Source organism: Salvelinus fontinalis, chromosome 30 (assembly GCF_029448725.1).
Source record: "Salvelinus fontinalis isolate EN_2023a chromosome 30, ASM2944872v1, whole genome shotgun sequence".
NCBI lineage: Eukaryota > Metazoa > Chordata > Actinopteri > Salmoniformes > Salmonidae > Salvelinus > Salvelinus fontinalis.
This window is the reverse complement of record NC_074694.1, coordinates 6,266,139-6,286,555: the sequence shown is the minus strand read 5'-3', so window position 1 is coordinate 6,286,555 and position 20,417 is coordinate 6,266,139. Positions and strand designations below refer to the sequence as shown.

The 20,417-nt window shown below is 40.9% G+C and overlaps 2 protein-coding genes across 2 annotated transcripts in view; both read right to left on the bottom strand.

The window, feature by feature from the left end:
- Positions 1-5,767, bottom strand: part of LOC129828572 (calcineurin subunit B type 1-like) — a 44,131-nt gene extending 38,364 nt beyond the window's left edge. The window contains exon 1 of the mRNA XM_055889618.1: positions 5,534-5,767. Within this exon, the coding sequence (XP_055745593.1) occupies positions 5,534-5,536 (3 nt within the window). The 5' untranslated portion in view covers positions 5,537-5,767. The remainder of the gene's footprint in view (positions 1-5,533) is intronic.
- A 5,564-nt stretch (positions 5,768-11,331) lies between these two features.
- Positions 11,332-18,597, bottom strand: LOC129828571 (CB1 cannabinoid receptor-interacting protein 1-like). Its single transcript, XM_055889617.1, has 3 exons — positions 17,927-18,597; positions 16,615-16,759; positions 11,332-12,504 (listed from the first exon to the last, which is right to left on the bottom strand). The coding sequence occupies exons 1-3, from the start codon at positions 18,097-18,099 to the stop codon at positions 12,340-12,342; spliced, it is 483 nt and encodes a 160-aa protein (XP_055745592.1). The 5' UTR covers positions 18,100-18,597; the 3' UTR covers positions 11,332-12,339.
- Between the last annotated feature and the right edge of the window lie 1,820 nt (positions 18,598-20,417).

Sequence of the window (20,417 nt, the reverse complement as noted above, 5' to 3'; positions counted from 1 at the left end):
TAATCAAATCTCACCTGCAAGAAAGTACGCTGCATACACCTTTCATTGGCATTCCTGGACTGCCTCAAGAGATCTACTTTTAAACAACCTGATTGGTCAAAAGATCAACTAAGTGGCAAAAGATCTGATCTGATTGGTCGAAAGACACACAGTTATGATAGAGGTTGTGCATGTTTAATTAGTCTACCTGGACTCATGCAATCTTTTTGGCCTATTCGCAATCTAATAGGCCTATTCACAATCTAATAGGCCTATTCACAATCTTATAGGCCTATTCACAATCTAATAGGCCTATTCACAATCTAATATGCCTATTCACAATCTTATAGGCCTATTCACAATCTAATAGGCCTATTCACAATCATATTGGCCTATTCACAATCTTATAGGCCTATTCACAATCGTATAGGCCTATTCACAATCGTATAGGCCTATTCACAATCTTATTGGCCTATTCACAATCTAATAGGCCTATTCACAATCTTATAGGCCTATTCACAATCATATTGGCCTATTCACAATCTAATATGCCTATTCACAATCTTATAGGCCTATTCACAATCTAATAGGCCTATTCACTATCTTATAGGCCTATTCACAATCTTATAGGCCTATTCACAATCTTATAGGCCTATTCACAATCATATTGGCCTATTCACAATCATATTGGCATATTCACAATCGTATTGGCCTATTCACAATCTTATTGGCCTATTCACAATCGTATTGGCCTATTCACAATCGTATTGGCCTATTCACAACCGTATTGGCATATTCACAATCTTATTGGCCTATTCACAATCTTATTGGCCTATTCACAATCATATTGGCCTATTCACAATCTTATTGGCAAATTCACAATCGTATTGGCCTATTCACAATCGTATAGGCCTATTCACAATCTTATTGGCCTATTCACAATCTTATTGGCCTATTCACAATCGTATCGGCCTATTCACAATCGTATTGGCCTATTCACAATCATATTGGCCTATTCACAATCATATTGGCCTATTCACAATCGTATAGGCCTATTCACAATCTTATTGGCCTATTCACAATCGTGTAGGCCTATTCACAATCTTATAGGCCTATTCACAATCGTATTGGCCTATTCACAATCGTATAGGCCTATTCACAATCTTATTGGCCTATTCACAATCTTATTGGCCTATTCACAATCTTATTGGCCTATTCACAATCTAATAGGCCTATTCACAATCTAATAGGCCTATTCACAATCTAATAGGCCTATTCACAATCTAATATGCCTATTCACAATCTTATAGGCCTATTCACAATCTAATAGGCCTATTCACAATCATATTGGCCTATTCACAATCTTATAGGCCTATTCACAATCGTATAGGCCTATTCACAATCGTATAGGCCTATTCACAATCTTATTGGCCTATTCACAATCTAATAGGCCTATTCACAATCTTATAGGCCTATTCACAATCATATTGGCCTATTCACAATCTAATATGCCTATTCACAATCTTATAGGCCTATTCACAATCTAATAGGCCTATTCACTATCTTATAGGCCTATTCACAATCTTATAGGCCTATTCACAATCTTATAGGCCTATTCACAATCATATTGGCCTATTCACAATCATATTGGCATATTCACAATCGTATTGGCCTATTCACAATCTTATTGGCCTATTCACAATCGTATTGGCCTATTCACAATCGTATTGGCCTATTCACAACCGTATTGGCATATTCACAATCTTATTGGCCTATTCACAATCTTATTGGCCTATTCACAATCATATTGGCCTATTCACAATCTTATTGGCAAATTCACAATCGTATTGGCCTATTCACAATCGTATAGGCCTATTCACAATCTTATTGGCCTATTCACAATCTTATTGGCCTATTCACAATCGTATCGGCCTATTCACAATCGTATTGGCCTATTCACAATCATATTGGCCTATTCACAATCATATTGGCCTATTCACAATCGTATAGGCCTATTCACAATCTTATTGGCCTATTCACAATCGTGTAGGCCTATTCACAATCTTATAGGCCTATTCACAATCGTATTGGCCTATTCACAATCGTATAGGCCTATTCACAATCTTATTGGCCTATTCACAATCTTATTGGCCTATTCACAATCTTATTGGCCTATTCACAATCTAATAGGCCTATTCACAATCTAATAGGCCTATTCACAATCTAATAGGCCTATTCACAATCTAATATGCCTATTCACAATCTTATAGGCCTATTCACAATCTAATAGGCCTATTCACAATCATATTGGCCTATTCACAATCTTATAGGCCTATTCACAATCGTATAGGCCTATTCACAATCGTATAGGCCTATTCACAATCTTATTGGCCTATTCACAATCTAATAGGCCTATTCACAATCTTATAGGCCTATTCACAATCATATTGGCCTATTCACAATCTAATATGCCTATTCACAATCTTATAGGCCTATTCACAATCTAATAGGCCTATTCACTATCTTATAGGCCTATTCACAATCTTATAGGCCTATTCACAATCATATTGGCCTATTCACAATCTTATAGGCCTATTCACAATCTTATAGGCCTATTCACAATCATATTGGCCTATTCACAATCATATTGGCATATTCACAATCGTATTGGCCTATTCACAATCTTATTGGCCTATTCACAATCGTATTGGCCTATTCACAATCGTATTGGCCTATTCACAACCGTATTGGCATATTCACAATCTTATTGGCCTATTCACAATCTTATTGGCCTATTCACAATCATATTGGCCTATTCACAATCTTATTGGCAAATTCACAATCGTATTGGCCTATTCACAATCGTATAGGCCTATTCACAATCTTATTGGCCTATTCACAATCTTATTGGCCTATTCACAATCGTATCGGCCTATTCACAATCGTATTGGCCTATTCACAATCATATTGGCCTATTCACAATCATATTGGCCTATTCACAATCGTATAGGCCTATTCACAATCTTATTGGCCTATTCACAATCGTGTAGGCCTATTCACAATCTTATAGGCCTATTCACAATCGTATTGGCCTATTCACAATCGTATAGGCCTATTCACAATCTTATTGGCCTATTCACAATCTTATTGGCCTATTCACAATCTTATTGGCCTATTCACAATCTAATAGGCCTATTCACAATCTAATAGGCCTATTCACAATCTAATAGGCCTATTCACAATCTAATATGCCTATTCACAATCTTATAGGCCTATTCACAATCTAATAGGCCTATTCACAATCATATTGGCCTATTCACAATCTTATAGGCCTATTCACAATCGTATAGGCCTATTCACAATCGTATAGGCCTATTCACAATCTTATTGGCCTATTCACAATCTAATAGGCCTATTCACAATCTTATAGGCCTATTCACAATCATATTGGCCTATTCACAATCTAATATGCCTATTCACAATCTTATAGGCCTATTCACAATCTAATAGGCCTATTCACTATCTTATAGGCCTATTCACAATCTTATAGGCCTATTCACAATCTTATAGGCCTATTCACAATCATATTGGCCTATTCACAATCATATTGGCATATTCACAATCGTATTGGCCTATTCACAATCTTATTGGCCTATTCACAATCGTATTGGCCTATTCACAATCGTATTGGCCTATTCACAACCGTATTGGCATATTCACAATCTTATTGGCCTATTCACAATCTTATTGGCCTATTCACAATCATATTGGCCTATTCACAATCTTATTGGCAAATTCACAATCGTATTGGCCTATTCACAATCGTATAGGCCTATTCACAATCTTATTGGCCTATTCACAATCTTATTGGCCTATTCACAATCGTATCGGCCTATTCACAATCGTATTGGCCTATTCACAATCATATTGGCCTATTCACAATCATATTGGCCTATTCACAATCGTATAGGCCTATTCACAATCTTATTGGCCTATTCACAATCGTGTAGGCCTATTCACAATCTTATAGGCCTATTCACAATCGTATTGGCCTATTCACAATCGTATAGGCCTATTCACAATCTTATTGGCCTATTCACAATCTTATTGGCCTATTCACAATCGTATTGGCCTATTCACAATCGTATAGGCCTATTCACAATCTTATTGGCCTATTCACAATCTTATTGGCCTATTCACAATCTTATTGGCCTATTCAAAATCGTATTGGCCTATTCACAATCGTATTGGCCTATTCACAATCATATTGGCCTATTCACAATCTTATAGGCCTATTCACAATCTTATTGGCCTATTCACAATCTCATTGGCCTATTCACAAGTGTGTTAGTTCCTTGTGCTAGAAGCAATGCAACAGTTACTCTGATTGAATCCAGTGTGAGTGGGCACCCACTGGTCTGGCAGGCACCACACCAGAGGCTCCAGGCAGCTAGGCAGGGTGGATCATATCTGGTGATTCGCCACGGCTTTGATCTGTCTTACGTTAGCTAGTGCTAGCAGGAGCTCGCTGAGTCTATCTGTATGTGGGTGGTGCGTGATTGCTAGGCAGCATATGGTCCCTGTATCAGGTCATTCCTGCTACCATGCTTAAGCAACAGCCTTCGTCCTCCCTGCCCTCGCTCAATGATAACCCAGAGTAGCCTCGCTGTGTAGCCTTGACAATGGAGTAGCCTGTTGACTGTTTTACACGTCTACCAATAGGGAATAGGCCTTATTCCATGACAGTTTGACATGCCTAAAATGTGCTATCTATGTAGTTAACCTAGGCCTATGGATGATGATGCAATTAAAGATGAAGAATGGTTTGTACGTTTGTATCGTGTCTACGCTTGGCTGATAAATATACATTAATTATTAGCTCGCATGTGATAGCAGCTACCTTGTAATCTTGATTTTTTTTTTAAACACGAAATTATACGACGTTACAACACGACATGAAAGAGGGTGATAACAGTGGTGTAACATATAGGCTACACGTTTCGGGGTCTTTGCTCATCACCCCTCCTTGATTTGGTCATGTCTAGTCCAGCTTGCTAAATGCAACGTATACACCATGTAACGTTAGTCTTATTTATAAAGCAGATTCGACTTTTAGGGCAGGGTAGGACGTCAGTAGTCAAATTAGCCACTCGCGGACATGGGAAACATCAAAGTAACATGTTAATCTCCTAGTGTCGCACGTTGGTTTTACACGTGTAGTTACGTTGTTGTTGTGATGTTGACTTTTATCTATTGCAGCATAAAGTTAGATTTCGAGTGTAAGCAGGGTTACGACTAGAAAGGGCATATATCGGCCATAGCATTGGCCAATATACAGAGGCAACATTGTCAAGAAAATCGTTTCCTCCTTCATTGCGAGGGAGGGAGGTACGGTTTATTTACTCTGTGACACATATATAACACGGTAATAACACGACAAACTGTAAAAAACCCGTCGGCTATAGTCCCTACAAATTCAGCCATGTTACCATATCCACTGTGTTTATATTTTGATTGGTGTGGGTGAAAATAAGAGTGGCGACAGTTTGCTTACCATCTTGCCGGTTGGATGATGAAATAGGTTGACCAGGAAATGAGAACGGGGAGGGAAAAAACGATATAAAAAAAGGGGGTCTCGCTATTTCAAAAACGCGGTGCTAGTGATATTCAGGTTCTTGTTTTTTGACCCAGCTCCTCTCTTTTTAGCGTCGGTTTCACTGCAGTGGCACAGGGAGACCCATAGGGCGGGGTCAGTAACGCCGAGGAGGGACAAGGGATGCGTGGAGAGGAGACAGCAAGTAGCCTACATTTCAAGATAAAAGTCCCTCCTCCGCGTTACATAATAACTTATTTGTTTCCTTAACTCTATAGCAGTCTATGTACACGGAGAGACTGAAATTCACTGCCATTTGCCACTGTAGCACCCACGTGGCCGTGGAGCAGTTGTAAGAGAAGTGCCTTGTTCAAGGGCACAATGGCATTGGACAGCTCAGTGCTCGACCAACCAGTGCTCCCGCACATTGGCTAACCGGGCTATCTGCATTGTGTCCCACCAACCCCTCTTTTTACGCTTCTGCTACTATCTGTTCATCATATATGCATAGTCACTTTAACGATACCTACATGTACATACTACCTCAATAAGCCTGACTAACCGGTGTCTGCCTCGCTACTCTTTTTTCAAATGTCTTTTTACTGTTGTTTTATTTCTTTACGTACCTACACACACACACACACACACACACACACACACACACACACACACACACACACACACACACATACCTTATTTTTTCCCTTTTTTTTCTCCCACCATTGGTTAGAGCCTGTAAGTAAGCATTTCACTGTGAGGTCTACACCTGTTGTATTCAGCATTTCACTGTGAGGTCTACACCTGTTGTATTCAGCATTTCACTGTGAGGTCTACTACACCTGTTGTATTCAGCATTTCACTGTAAGGTCTACCTACACCTGTTGTATTCAGCATTTCACTGTAAGGTCTATTACACCTGTTGTATTCAGCATTTCACTGTAAGGTCTACTACACCTGTTGTATTCAGCATTTCACTGTGAGGTCTACTACACCTGTTGTATTCAGCATTTCACTGTAAGGGCTACTACACCTGTTGTATTCAGCATTTCACTGTAAGGTCTACTACACCTGTTGTATTCAGCATTTCACTGTGAGGTCTACTACACCTGTTGTATTCAGCATTTCACTGTAAGGTCTATTACACCTGTTGTATTCAGCATTTCACTGTAAGGTCTACTACACCTGTTGTATTCAGCATTTCACTGTGAGGTCTACTACACCTGTTGTATTCAGCATTTCACTGTGAGGTCTACTACACCTGTTGTATTCAGCATTTCACTGTGAGGTCTACTACACCTGTTGTATTCAGCATTTCACTGTAAGGTCTACTACACCTGTTGTATTCAGCATTTCACTGTGAGGTCTACTACACCTGTTGTATTCAGCATTTCACTGTGAGGTCTACTACACCTGTTGTATTCAGCATTTCACTGTAAGGGCTACTACACCTGTTGTATTCAGCATTTCACTGTAAGGTCTACTACACCTGTTGTATTCAGCATTTCACTGTAAGGTCTACTACACCTGTTGTATTCAGCATTTCACTGTGAGGTCTACTACACCTGTTGTATTCAGCATTTCACTGTAAGGTCTATTACACCTGTTGTATTCAGCATTTCACTGTAAGGTCTACTACACCTGTTGTATTCAGCATTTCACTGTGAGGTCTACTACACCTGTTGTATTCAGCATTTCACTGTGAGGTCTACTACACCTGTTGTATTCAGCATTTCACTGTAAGGTCTACTACACCTGTTGTATTCAGCATTTCACTGTCAGGTCTACTACACCTGTTGTATTCAGCATTTCACTGTGAGGTCTACTACACCTGTTGTATTCAGCATTTCACTGTAAGGGCTACTACACCTGTTGTATTCAGCATTTCACTGTAAGGTCTACTACACCTGTTGTATTCAGCATTTCACTGTAAGGTCTACTACACCTGTTGTATTCACCATTTCACTGTGAGGTCTACTACACCTGTTGTATTCAGCATTTCACTGTAAGGTCTATTACACCTGTTGTATTCAGCATTTCACTGTAAGGTCTACTACACCTGTTGTATTCAGCATTTCACTGTGAGGTCTACTACACCTGTTGTATTCAGCATTTCACTGTGAGGTCTACTACACCTGTTGTATTCAGCATTTCACTGTAAGGTCTACTACACCTGTTGTATTCAGCATTTCACTGTGAGGTCTACTACACCTGTTGTATTCAGCATTTCACTGTGAGGTCTACTACACCTGTTGTATTCAGCATTTCACTGTAAGGGCTACTACACCTGTTGTATTCAGCATTTCACTGTAAGGTCTACTACACCTGTTGTATTCAGCATTTCACTGTAAGGTCTACTACACCTGTTGTATTCAGCATTTCACTGTGAGGTCTACTACACCTGTTGTATTCAGCATTTCACTGTAAGGTCTACTACACCTGTTGTATTCAGCATTTCACTGTGATGTCTACCACACCTGTTGTATTCAGCATTTCACTGTGAGGTCTACTACACCTGTTGTATTCAGCATTTCACTGTAAGGTCTACTACACCTGTTGTATTCAGCATTTCACTGTGAGGTCTACTACAGCTGTTGTATTCAGCATTTCACTGTAAGGTCTACTACACCTGTTGTATTTAGCATTTCACTGTGATGTCTACTACACCTGTTGTATTCAGCATTTCACTGTAAGGTCTACTACACCTGTTGTATTCAGCATTTCACTGTAAGGTCTACTACACCTGTTGTATTCAGCATTTCACTGTGAGGTCTACTACACCTGTTGTATTTAGCATTTCACTGTGAGGTCTACTACACCTGTTGTATTCAGCATTTCACTGTGACGTCTACTACACCTGTTGTATTCAGCATTTCACTGTAAGGTCTACCTACACCTGTTGTATTCAGCATTTCACTGTGAGGTCTACTACACCTGTTGTATTCAGCATTTCACTGTAAGGTCTACTACACCTGTTGTATTCAGCATTTCACTGAGACGTCTACTCCACCTGTTGTATTCAGCATTTCACTGTAAGGTCTACTACACCTGTTGTATTCAACATTTCTCTGTGACGTCTACTACACCTGTTGTATTCGGCATTTCACTGTAAGGTCTACTACACCTGTTGTATTCAACATTTCTCTGTGACGTCTACTACACCTGTTGTATTCGGCGTTTCACTGTAAGGTCTACTACACCTGTTGTATTCGGCATTTCACTGTCAGGTCTACTACACCTGTTGTATTCAACATTTCACTGTGACGTCTACTACACCTGTTGTATTCAGCATTTCACTGTGAGGTCTACTACACCTGTTGTATTCATCATTTCACTGTGAGGTCTACCTACACCTGTTGTATTCAGCATTTCACTGTGACGTCTACTACACCTGTTGTATTCGGCATTTCACTGTAAGGTCTACTACACCTGTTGTATTCAGCATTTCACTGTAAGGTCTACTACACCTGTTGTATTCAGCATTTCACTGTAAGGTCTACTACACCTGTTGTATTCGGCGCACGTGACAAATAAACTTTGATTTGATTTGACATGCACATCCCCAACAGAATTTCCCCGTCAGATTCATCCCGCTTGAGCATTAGGGGAAACAGAGAACATTTATTTTCACGATCTTGGCACATTCGCAATGCCATCTTGTTGCTATACTGTCGCCAATAGAGATAGATTGAAGACTCTAGTTCCCAAAAGCCAATTTAGCATGGGCATTGCCATTGAGGACTCTCACCATTTTGTAAGTAGTCAACTGGATGGGATTTCCTATGGCTTAAGGAAGGATCACATAATGCCATCCAGGCCATCAGGAGGGATCAGCCAATGAACTCTACTCATGAGCAAACATTCCATAACTGTAGGTGGCAGTAAATCACCATCCTTGGCTTTGTACCTGTTCAAACAACACACTCCAGGTGGCAGTGTGCACCCTTTCCGTTTGTTTACCAACTCATCCAGGCTGTATCACAACCGGCAGTGATTGGGAGTCGTCTAGGGCGGCACACAATTGTCCCAGCGTCGTCCGGGTTTGGCCGGTGTAGGCCGTCATTGTAAATAAGAGTTTGTTCTTAATTATTAAACTTGCCTGGTTAAATAAAGGTTAAACCATTTTTTTTATTAAATAGAAAGGAAAATAAGTAGTAGAAGAAGAAAATGGACTACTTCAAAATGGAGACGGTCTCAATGACGCTGCCCATGCTCTCACAGATCCCATAATGAGACAGATACAATGTTGCGTCCTCTACCTCTATGGGAGAGGTGCATTACAGTGCATCTTGGGGAACTGAGCTTTGTTTTTTTTCCTGGCAAATGTCTGTTTGCATATGTGCACCAGTGCTACTCAGTGGTGGAAACTGTGCAGTGCACGCAAGATTATCCCCATTCTACACACCTACTGTACGGCTACTGCTATTCTTTTAGAGGGGACACAAGGGCCCTGTGGATGTTGTGTCCAGTCCCCCCCCCCCCCCCCCCTCATTAGGGACAGGGGGTCCTATGGCCCAGTCCTCCCCTCGTTAGGGACAGGTGGTCCTATGGCCCAGTCCTCCCCTCGTTAGGGACAGGTGGTCCTATGGCCCAGTCCTCCACTCGTTAGGGACAGGGGGTCCTATGGCCCAGTCCTCCCCTCATTAGGGACAGGGGGTCCTATGGCCCAGTCCTCCCCTCATTAGGGACAGGGGGTCCTATGGCCCACTCCTCCACTCGTTAGGGACAGGGGGTCCTATGGCCCACTCCTCCCCTCATTAGGGACAGGTGGTCCTATGGCCCAGTCCTCCCCTCATTAGGGACAGGGGGTCCTATGGCCCAGTCCTCCCCTCATTAGGGACAGGGGGTCCTATGGCCCAGTCCTCCCCTCGTTAGGGACAGGTGGTCCTATGGCCCAGTCCTCCCCTCGTTAGGGACAGGTGGTCCTATGGCCCAGTCCTCCACTCGTTAGGGACAGGGGGTCCTATGGCCCAGTCCTCCCCTCATTAGGGACAGGGGGTCCTATGGCCCAGTCCTCCCCTCATTAGGGACAGGGGGTCCTATGGCCCACTCCTCCACTCGTTAGGGACAGGGGGTCCTATGGCCCACTCCTCCCCTCATTAGGGACAGGTGGTCCTATGGCCCAGTCCTCCCCTCATTAGGGACAGGGGGTCCTATGGCCCAGTCCTCCCCTCATTAGGGACAGGGGGTCCTATGGCCCACTCCTCCACTCGTTAGGGACAGGGGGTCCTATGGTCCAGTTCTCCCCTCGTTAGGGACAGGGGTCCTATGGCCCACTCCTCCACTCGTTAGGGACAGGGGGTCTATCCTCCAGCATTAACCACTAAAGTTCTCACCCATCTCGCCTAATCCCACGTAGCCAACAATAAGTGGTTCCAATGGGAATCAAACCCACAATCCTGACGTTGCAAGCACCATGCTCTACCAGCTGAGCTGCAGAGAACCAACCCATTATTACGTAACCTCCTTAAAGAGGTATGTTTATGCAAGATTCATCAGTGCTGAATATTTTCATGCTTCATTTCCAAAGCATGCAAGTCCCCAAACTCATACAAGAAGCTATGAAAGCATACAAAGCCTGCTCCTTTCGTGTTTTTCTTAGACAGCAAACCTATAGAAGATCATTTTGCTAATGCAACTGACCCAAAACCACAGTTAACCTGGTTGCACTTGACTATATGTTAGGGTATAGAAATGGCCAGGTATTAAGAAATTACATGGGAAAATAGTAATTACACAGTAATTCCAAAAGAAAACACACATTGGTCATCCCAAACATATTTACTATTCAAATACCTTCACAAATGGTTAAAGCTACCATAAACATTTTTTTAAAAGCATATCCAGTAATCACTGTTTTAAAGTTCGTAGGTACATTTCACGATGCTCTGATCATTTACATTTTGCTGCTTTTTCGCTACGTATTTCATAGTAAATTATAGTTTTCCCAGATAATAATAGCGCTTAGCGTATTTATTTCTCTAAAATATTTTAAGAAAGAAATAAGAAACAGAAACAGAAGGAGCAGCAGAAATGTGACATTCTGATTCGTCAGAAATGTGACATTCTGATTCGTCAGAAATGTGACATTCTGATTCGTCAGAAATGTGCCATTCTGATTCGTCAGAAATGTGCCATTCTGATTCGTCAGAAATGTGCCATTCTGATTCGTCAGAAATGTGCCATTCTGATTCGTCAGAAATGTGCCATTCTGATTCGTCAGAAATGTGCCATTCTGATTCGTCAGAAATGTGACATTCTGATTCGTCAAAATCAGCACAACTATAAAAATAAGAAAAATGTATGGATTAGTCCAAATATTTTGTAAAATCTTCTAACTGTAAACATTCACATACAGAGTACATATTAACATACCGCATTCTTATATATGCATAGATACCATACACACACACACACACACACCTAACATAAATATGCATAGCTATAACACACACCAACATACAGCAAATTAAAGTAATCTTTAGTTATTTATCAGCAGCATTGTTATGCTATGAGGGCTATGCTGGCTGGATCTGATACACACTGTCTATCACTATCCAGCAGCCAATCGTCATTCAGCTCTCATTTCATGTTCATCTGGGTCGTGTTCGTTAGGGCACATCGTAGGAAAACATTTTTGCAACGGGAAATAAAAAAAACAGGCATTTCTGTTGGCTAATTACAGGTCGTAGCAGTTTCACTGTTATCTTCCCGTTTTGTGCCTAATGAACACAACCCTGATGCTGCCTGTGTTGTTTTGGTTGGTACCATCATATAAACAGTTCCTTGTTGACCCACATCAGGCTGCGTGTATCGTTGGGCTTGCACTCGTACTCGATGCTGTTGAAACTGTTGCCCCCCTGGCAGTGGTCCCTCTTGTTGTAGTTGTAGTACTTCACCTGCCACACCACTTCAAAAGAGCCCATCTCTGGGAACTGGGAGGGGAAATAATGGGACCGGCAGAGTTCATCGGTTAACTACAGTTCACTTTTTGTAATTTTTGTGCACCATTTTTTTTTATTTTTTTTTTATGGAAAAATTGAAAATACAATCTATACAGCTAAATCACAGGAGGCTGCTGAAATGAGGACGGCTCATATAATAATGGCTGGAACGGAGCAAATGGAACGCTATTATCAAACACATGGAAACCATGGAAACCATGTATTTGATACCATTCCCCTGATTCTACTCCAGCCATTACCTGGAGCCCTCCCTCCCCAATTAAGATGCCACCAACTTCCTGTGAGCTAAAAAACAACAAACAAGTTGACATTGAGGTTGTTTTAAAAAAGGCCCTTACAGACCACGATTGACCTACCAACGAACCAATCACTGCTCCTGTGTGTCCTCTAATTACCTTTTGAGGCTCATGCCATTCTCACATTTCAGTCCTTATTGTGAAGATAGTGCATCTGTTGTGTGATCGTATGCTACTGGTGTGATCGTATGCTACGAGTGTGATCGTATGCTACTGGTGTGATCGTATGCTACTAGTGTGATCGTATGCTACTAGTGTGATCGTATGCTACTGGTGTGATCGTATGCTACTGGTGTGGTCGTATGCTACTGGTGTGATTGTATGCTACTAGTGTGATCGTATGCTACTGGTGTGGTCGTATGCTACTGGTGTGATTGTATGCTACTAGTGTGATCGTATGCTGCTGGTGTGATCGTGTGCTACTGGTGTGATCGTATGCTACTGGTGTGATCGTATGCTACTGGTGTGATCGTATGCTACTGGTGTGATCGTATGCTACTAGTGTGATCGTATGCTACTGGTGTGGTCGTATGCTACTAGTGTGGTCGTATGCTACTAGTGTGATCGTATGCTGCTGGTGTGGTCGTATGCTACTAGTGTGATCGTATGCTACTGGTGTGGTCGTATGCTACTGTGGCAGTGCCTTTACCACATGGGTGCTTTATCCTAGCCTTATAGCATACCTGACATGGCTAATGCTAGCTTCAGGCTCTACCTCAGTCTGCTTACTGTTTAACCATCAATGTTCATTGATGTGTTATTCAGGCCCTGCAATATGAGGCATGTTTATTTAGCTTTATGCATGTTTATCATTATGGTGTTCAATGAAGAACATTATTCATTGTATTTAACATGTATTTAACATGTATTTAACATGTGTGATGCAGTAGTGGGTATGTATGTAAAGATCTAACTCCTTGAGCCTTTGAGTATTACTTTGCATGGTTAATTCTATTTCCATTGTCACGCCCTGCCCGTAGAGAGCTTTTTATGTCTCTATTTTGGTTTGGTCAGGGTGTGATTTGGGTGGGCATTCTATGTTAATTTTCTATGTTTTGTATTTCTTTGTTGTTTGGCCGGGTGTGGTTCTCAATCAGAGGCAGCTGTCTATCGTTGTCTCTGATTGAGAACCATACTTAGGTAGCTTTTTCCCACATTTTTTTTTGTGTGGGTAGCTGTTTTCTGTTTTTGTGTCTGCACCAGACAGAACTGTTTCGTGTTGTTACATTTTGTTATTTTGTCTCAGTGTTCAGTTTTTTAATAAATAATCATGAACACTTCCCACGCTGCGCTTTGGTCCACACTTTCTTCATACCATGGCCGTTACATCCATGTATCACTTTCCTCCTAGAAACCACACAACCTTGTTGTATAAGTATCTTAAGTGAACTGCAGTGTGTTGTGTGGGGTCAGTAAAACTCCTTTTCCCTGACATCCTTTGGTTCTGTTCTCACCGGACGTCCCTGTGGTCCTTCACGTATCTCTGAATCAGTACATGGTGTTGAGTAGAGGTCCTCCAGACTCTTGCGATATTTTTTATTATTATTTTTTTGGTTAAAGAAAGTTAGTTTTATCAAATTTACCTGATTTTGCTTACCGTTACTTTGAACAAAATCAAGACGTCAATATTCTTGTAATGTTTGTTTTTTTTGTATACAAAAAATCGTAAATTTACATCTCAATTTGATCAAATTCTGAATTTGCGATTAATCACAGCAAATCCTGCGATTAACTCTGACAAATGTTTATTGACATTTTAGTCATTTAGCAGAAGCTCTTATCCAGATCAACTTGATGCATTACTCTTAAGGTAACTAGGTAAGAGAACCACTTATCACAGTCATACAGTAGTAAGTACATTTGTCCTCAAAGTAGCTATAAGAAAAGTCAGTGCTAGTTTTTTTTTTCCTACTGTGTTATTGACTTCAAAAAGAAAGGAGGACCAAGGCACTCTTCATATAATTAATTAAAATGCCTTTATTAGTATGGCATGTTCAACAGAAACAACGTTAAAAAAATATATACTAATAAAGGCATTTTAATTAACTATTTGAAGAATGCCTTGGTCCTCCTTTCTTTTTGATGACCAATTCACCCCTTTTACCAAAGAGCATCTTCTGTCTACCAACATATACTATAGTGGACCTTAGTAGCACTTCCCTTCCTCCTCTTTCTATGTGTTATTGACTTGTTTATTGTTTACTCCATGTGTAACTCTGTGTTGTTGTCTGTTCACACTGCTATGCTTTATCTTGGCCAGGTCGCAGTTGTAAATGAGAACTTATTCTCAACTAGCCTACCTGGTTAAATAAAGGTGAAATTAAAAAAATTATAAAAAATTAAAGTAAGAAAAAGACAAGTAAAAATAAACGCTGTGGATGCATTGCGAAGCTTCAGAGCTTTCATCGTGATTTGCATCGTGAACAGTTGACTCCTGATACTGGAAAGCCTACACGTGTAATGGACTCATATGGACCATGCTTAGCCTGGTTCCCAGATGTGTTTGTGCAGTGTTTGTGCAGTCCCAGATGTGTTTGTGCAGTGTTTGTGCATGCCAACACCTATGGTCATGGCATGACAACAACCATAGGAGTTGGCTTTACCATACAAACAGATCTGGGACCAGGCTAGATGATGCAGATATCACATAGATCTGGAGCCAGGCTAGATTTTTTTACATTTCTTTTTACATTGAACCTTTATTTAACTAGGAAAATTGGTTATGAACAAAATTCTTATTTACAATGACGGCCTACTCCGGCCAAACCCGGACGACGCTGGGCCAATTGTGCGCCGCCCTATGGGACTCCCAATCCCGGCCGGATGTGATGCAGCCTGGATTCGAACCAGGGACTGTAGTGACGCCTCTCGCACTGAGATGCAGTGCCTTAGAATGCCGCGCCACTCGGGAGATGATGCAGATAACAAACAGATCTGGGACCAGGCTAGATGATGCAGATAACAAACAGATCTGGGACCAGGCTTGATGATGCAGATATCAAACAGATCTGGGACCAGGCTAGATGATGCAGATATCAAACAGATCTGGGACCAGGCTTGATGATGCAGATATCAAACAGATCTGGGACCAGGCTAGATGATGCAGATATCAAACAGATCTGGGACCAGGCTAGATGATGCAGATAACAAACAGATCTGGGACCAGGCTAGATGATGCAGATATCAAACAGATCTGGGACCAGGCTTGATGATGCAGATATCAAACAGATCTGGGACCAGGCTAGATGATGCAGATATCACATAGATCTGGGACCAGGCTAGATGATGCAGATATCAAACAGATCTGGGACCAGGCTTGATGATGCAGATATCAAACAGATCTGGGACCAGGCTTGATGATGCAGATATCAAACAGATCTGGGACCAGGCTAGATGATGCAGATATCAAACAGATCTGGGACCAGGCTATATGATACAGATATCAAACAGATCTGGGACCAGGCTAGATGATGCAGATATCAAACAGATCTGGGACCAGGCTATATGATACAGATATCAAACAGATCTGGGACCAGGCTTGATGATGCAGATATCAGAAAGTATTTGTAGTGTGACTGGTAAACTGCTCTGAATTAACTTGTCTATTTCATTGTTTTGTCTAAATTGTAAATTGTAAAATATTCTGTCTGTAATGTATTTTTCGTTATGTTGTTGGACCCCAGTAAGACGAGCTGTTGTCATGGCGTCAGCTAATGGGGATTCTAATAAAATCCTACAGAAATCCAAAGCAAATTATAGTCAAACTGAGTTTTCCCTTTACTACCTGTATGCTGATCTGTACAGCTTGTCTGTCTCCGCTCTTGGTGTGAGTCACGCCCTCGGTGTCGTAGACGCCAGTGTAGATCACACACTGGGGGTCTCTAGACTGTTGCTCCAAGGGGAATGTGACTCCACCTACACTCATGGTGCTGAGGACCAGGACAGGATCACAACAGTTAGGGAGAGATCATCAATCAAAAACATTTATTTTATAATGCCCTTTTACATCAACAGTTGTCACAAAAGTGCTTTACAGGAAACACAGCCTAAAACCCCAAACAGCAAGCAATTGCAGATGTAGAAGCACAGAAAATATCCCTATAGAAGGAAGAAACCTTGAAAGGAACCAGGCTCTGAGAGGTGGCCAGTCCTCTTCTGGCTGTACTGAGTAGAGATTTAAGGATACATGTGTGGCCAAATGAAGGCCAGATCCTTTTTCAAGACGATCAAACGTTTATAGATGACCAGCAAGATCAGCTAATAGCCATGATGGGTGATGACTGCTTATCTGGGGGCAGGGTTGGGGGTGGATTGGTGACACTGGGCCTGTGGTTGTTTTGACATTGCAGCTGACAGCAAAGACAACTGCCGAATGACTGATATACAAAATCGGGGTGAAATATAGACCATCAGTGTAATTTATCATTCTATCCATGATAATTTATTTTTAATAACAAAAGACTGAAACACAAACTCAACTCGCCATATTTGAGAGCATGTTTAGCCTACTGCAGGACACGCTGAAGGCCTAATCGGTAGTGGATTTGACACAATCTGGCTGCGCCTTCTGTCTCCCTGCACTCGCCGGACTCTAGCCAACGTCACTATCTGGCCAAATTGCAAAACTGGAAGCGTTGCCTAGTTCTACAATTTATATTCTTAAAACCAATTTTGACTTTGCAGTTTGACAATCTAGTGGGAACTCTAGTGAACCGCGCGCGCTCTGACGTCTCGCCTTCAACCTCGCACGGTTTGTGTTTTTATCAATGTTCTCAATGAATGACCGATTTAATAAAATGTGTAAATTAGATTAAAGCTGGGACATAATGTCCAGGGGTTGTGATCTTTTCCAAGAGAATGCACCGGTTCTATTTCACATTATGAAACACTGATTTAATGTAGATTTTGGCTAATAAAATGTAGTCAAAACATCAACAGGCGGTGATGGACAGTGACAATCTGTCACTGACGGAACGTTGTCTTCCTCAAAAGATAAATTGTCAAAATATAGCCTATTGAAGTGTATAGACACTATATAGGTTATCATAAGAATATTGCCCGATTGTCTGTAATACATTTCACCCCACCATACTTACGTTGCCTCCACAGCCCCAGGTTTGACAACCACTTCAATCTTGTACTTTGACCCCGTTAGCAATTTAATTGTCCTGGTTTGGCCAAATCTCGCTCCGTCCGATTTGAAGTACACGGCACTGTTATTTGGTTGCATTTTCAATGAAATTCCGATTTTGACGAGTTCAACAGCCATTCTTCTTGAAGTTGAGGGATGAGGTTGTGCTCAATTCCAATCCTATCTGAGTGAACAAGAGATGGGGCGCAGGTGTGAAACGGTGGCCACTCCGGATTTCCAACAGAACTATCGATGTGGAATATTGTTGTGACGTGAAAGCACAGGTTAAAAATGTAAAAACTCATCGCTGGAGGCAGAGCCTAAAGTAATTTCCACTGTCCTCGTAAATAATCCCATACACACACATAATCCTCCTATACACGTAATCTAAGGAGATCAAGACTAAAATAATTTGGCCCGGTAAACAACTTGGCCCAGTAGAGAAATAAGAAACCTGCAATTTTGTTATTTGATTAATAAATGGTTCAAATAGGCCTATTGATTTTTAAAGAAAGTTAAAAATTGCACGCCATGCACGCAGAGAGTGGGAGATTATAGAGGGAAACAAAGTAGTCCGTTTCAAATGGTCAAATCATAGGTGGGTTAGCTGACATCACGAAAACGACGCGGACGCTTCAGTGGGGCAGAAATCGTGAGTTGTGATTCTGGATGGCCAGATAGCTAGCAACAATGACAATAAACTGTCACGTGGGAAATCGTAAGTGACTCCTTTCAGTTAGTTTAATCTTGTTATTGATACCATGTCTTGTTTTCAGGCGTTTTGACGGATTTTAAATCAATGCTAATATGACAAAAAAAAATCGCTAGCTAGATACCCAACAATTGTAATAATGTATTAGAGAGACAACAAATGCAAATGTATATGTTTTCAATAAATATTGGAAATGAAATTCATGTTGTCAACAATCTAATCCAGTCCCGCCTGTTTTGTCCAAAAGTTGCGCACAGGTCGGTTTTGTTGCTAAACAACCAACCCATCTGTCGTCCCAGTCAATATTCACTTATACAACAGGTGTGTGCCTTTCCAAATCATGTCCAATCAATTGAATTTACCACAGGTAGACTCCAAATTGTAGAAACATCTCAAGGATGATCAATGGAAACAGGATGAACCTGAGCTCAATTTTGAGTCTCATAGCAAAGGGTCTGAATACTTATGTAAATAAGGTATTTCTGTTTTTGGTGTTTAATACATTTGCAAAAATTTCTGAAAACCTGTTTTCGCTTTGTCATTATGTGGTATTGTGTGTAGATTGCTGAGGAAATTGTTTTATTTAATCCATTTTAGAATAAGGCTGTAACATAACAAGATGTGGAAAAGGTCAAAGGGTCTGAATACATTCCGAAGGCACTGCATCCTCCAAACACCGCTTCTCGGGCATTATCACATAAATAATAAGGAATTCTCTTCGATTGCGCCCACAAATTGGGGAAAACTAACAGTCTTTACAATTGAAACCCATTGTAAAAGGCAACTTCGTTGTAGATTTTTGTTTTGTTATACAGAGATATCAAAACATGCCCGAAAAAGCTGCTGTGTTATTTAATGTACATGGTGCCAGGTTAAAAAATACCCACCTACACTTCACAATGCTCCCACATAGGGAAATAGAGCCTGCGAGAAGAGCCCTGTGGCTTCAGGAGTACTTCAAGGGTACTCTGGGCAGAGCTAAACATACTTGGTGGTACAGTAAAGAGAGTAGGTTTCATCATTCCAGAGATCGATTTATAGCCATTAATCTAAAACAATTCATATATTTTAAACAAGACCACTTTGTCACAGACAGACAAGATGATTAATATGAGATGAAAGACGATTTCTTAACGAGTTCGGGAAGCCAAGCTAGAGCTCTCTGATACCTTCACAGCAATGGGGGCAGACGTTTTGATCAAGAGACCTTTAGAAAATATGCAAATTTTCAAACACTAAACATCAAATATTATTTGATTATGCTATATTTAAAAAGGATACATATAATTTCAAGCCTTATTCATACAGTTTTGTGTAATAGAAAGTACATAATAAAATATTTCAAATGTTCATATTTTTATATTCGTACCGTGTACTTGAACTTGTGTCCTCAAAAGTGACACCTCAGCAATTTAACTATTTTTACCGGAATGGGGAGATTTTAACCTTTTGTTTGAGTATGCAGCATTACTCGTTATTGTTTATTGCCCTCCCATGATAAATAATTATGAATAATATAAATAATCTTTAGACATGTTGTACTTTACTGAAATGTAGTTTTGTAATTTACTAAAACAAGCAGACAGGAAAACTGTGTTTGAAAAAGGTAAAGTTTTTCTTCTGAGCCAAATGGGGTAACCACAGGTTGTTTTCCTGCAGGAGGGCAGGGTCGCGACATTCTTTTGTCACACCTCAGGAAGACTAGCTGTCGCCATCCTAGATGGCCCCAGGAAGACTAGCTGTC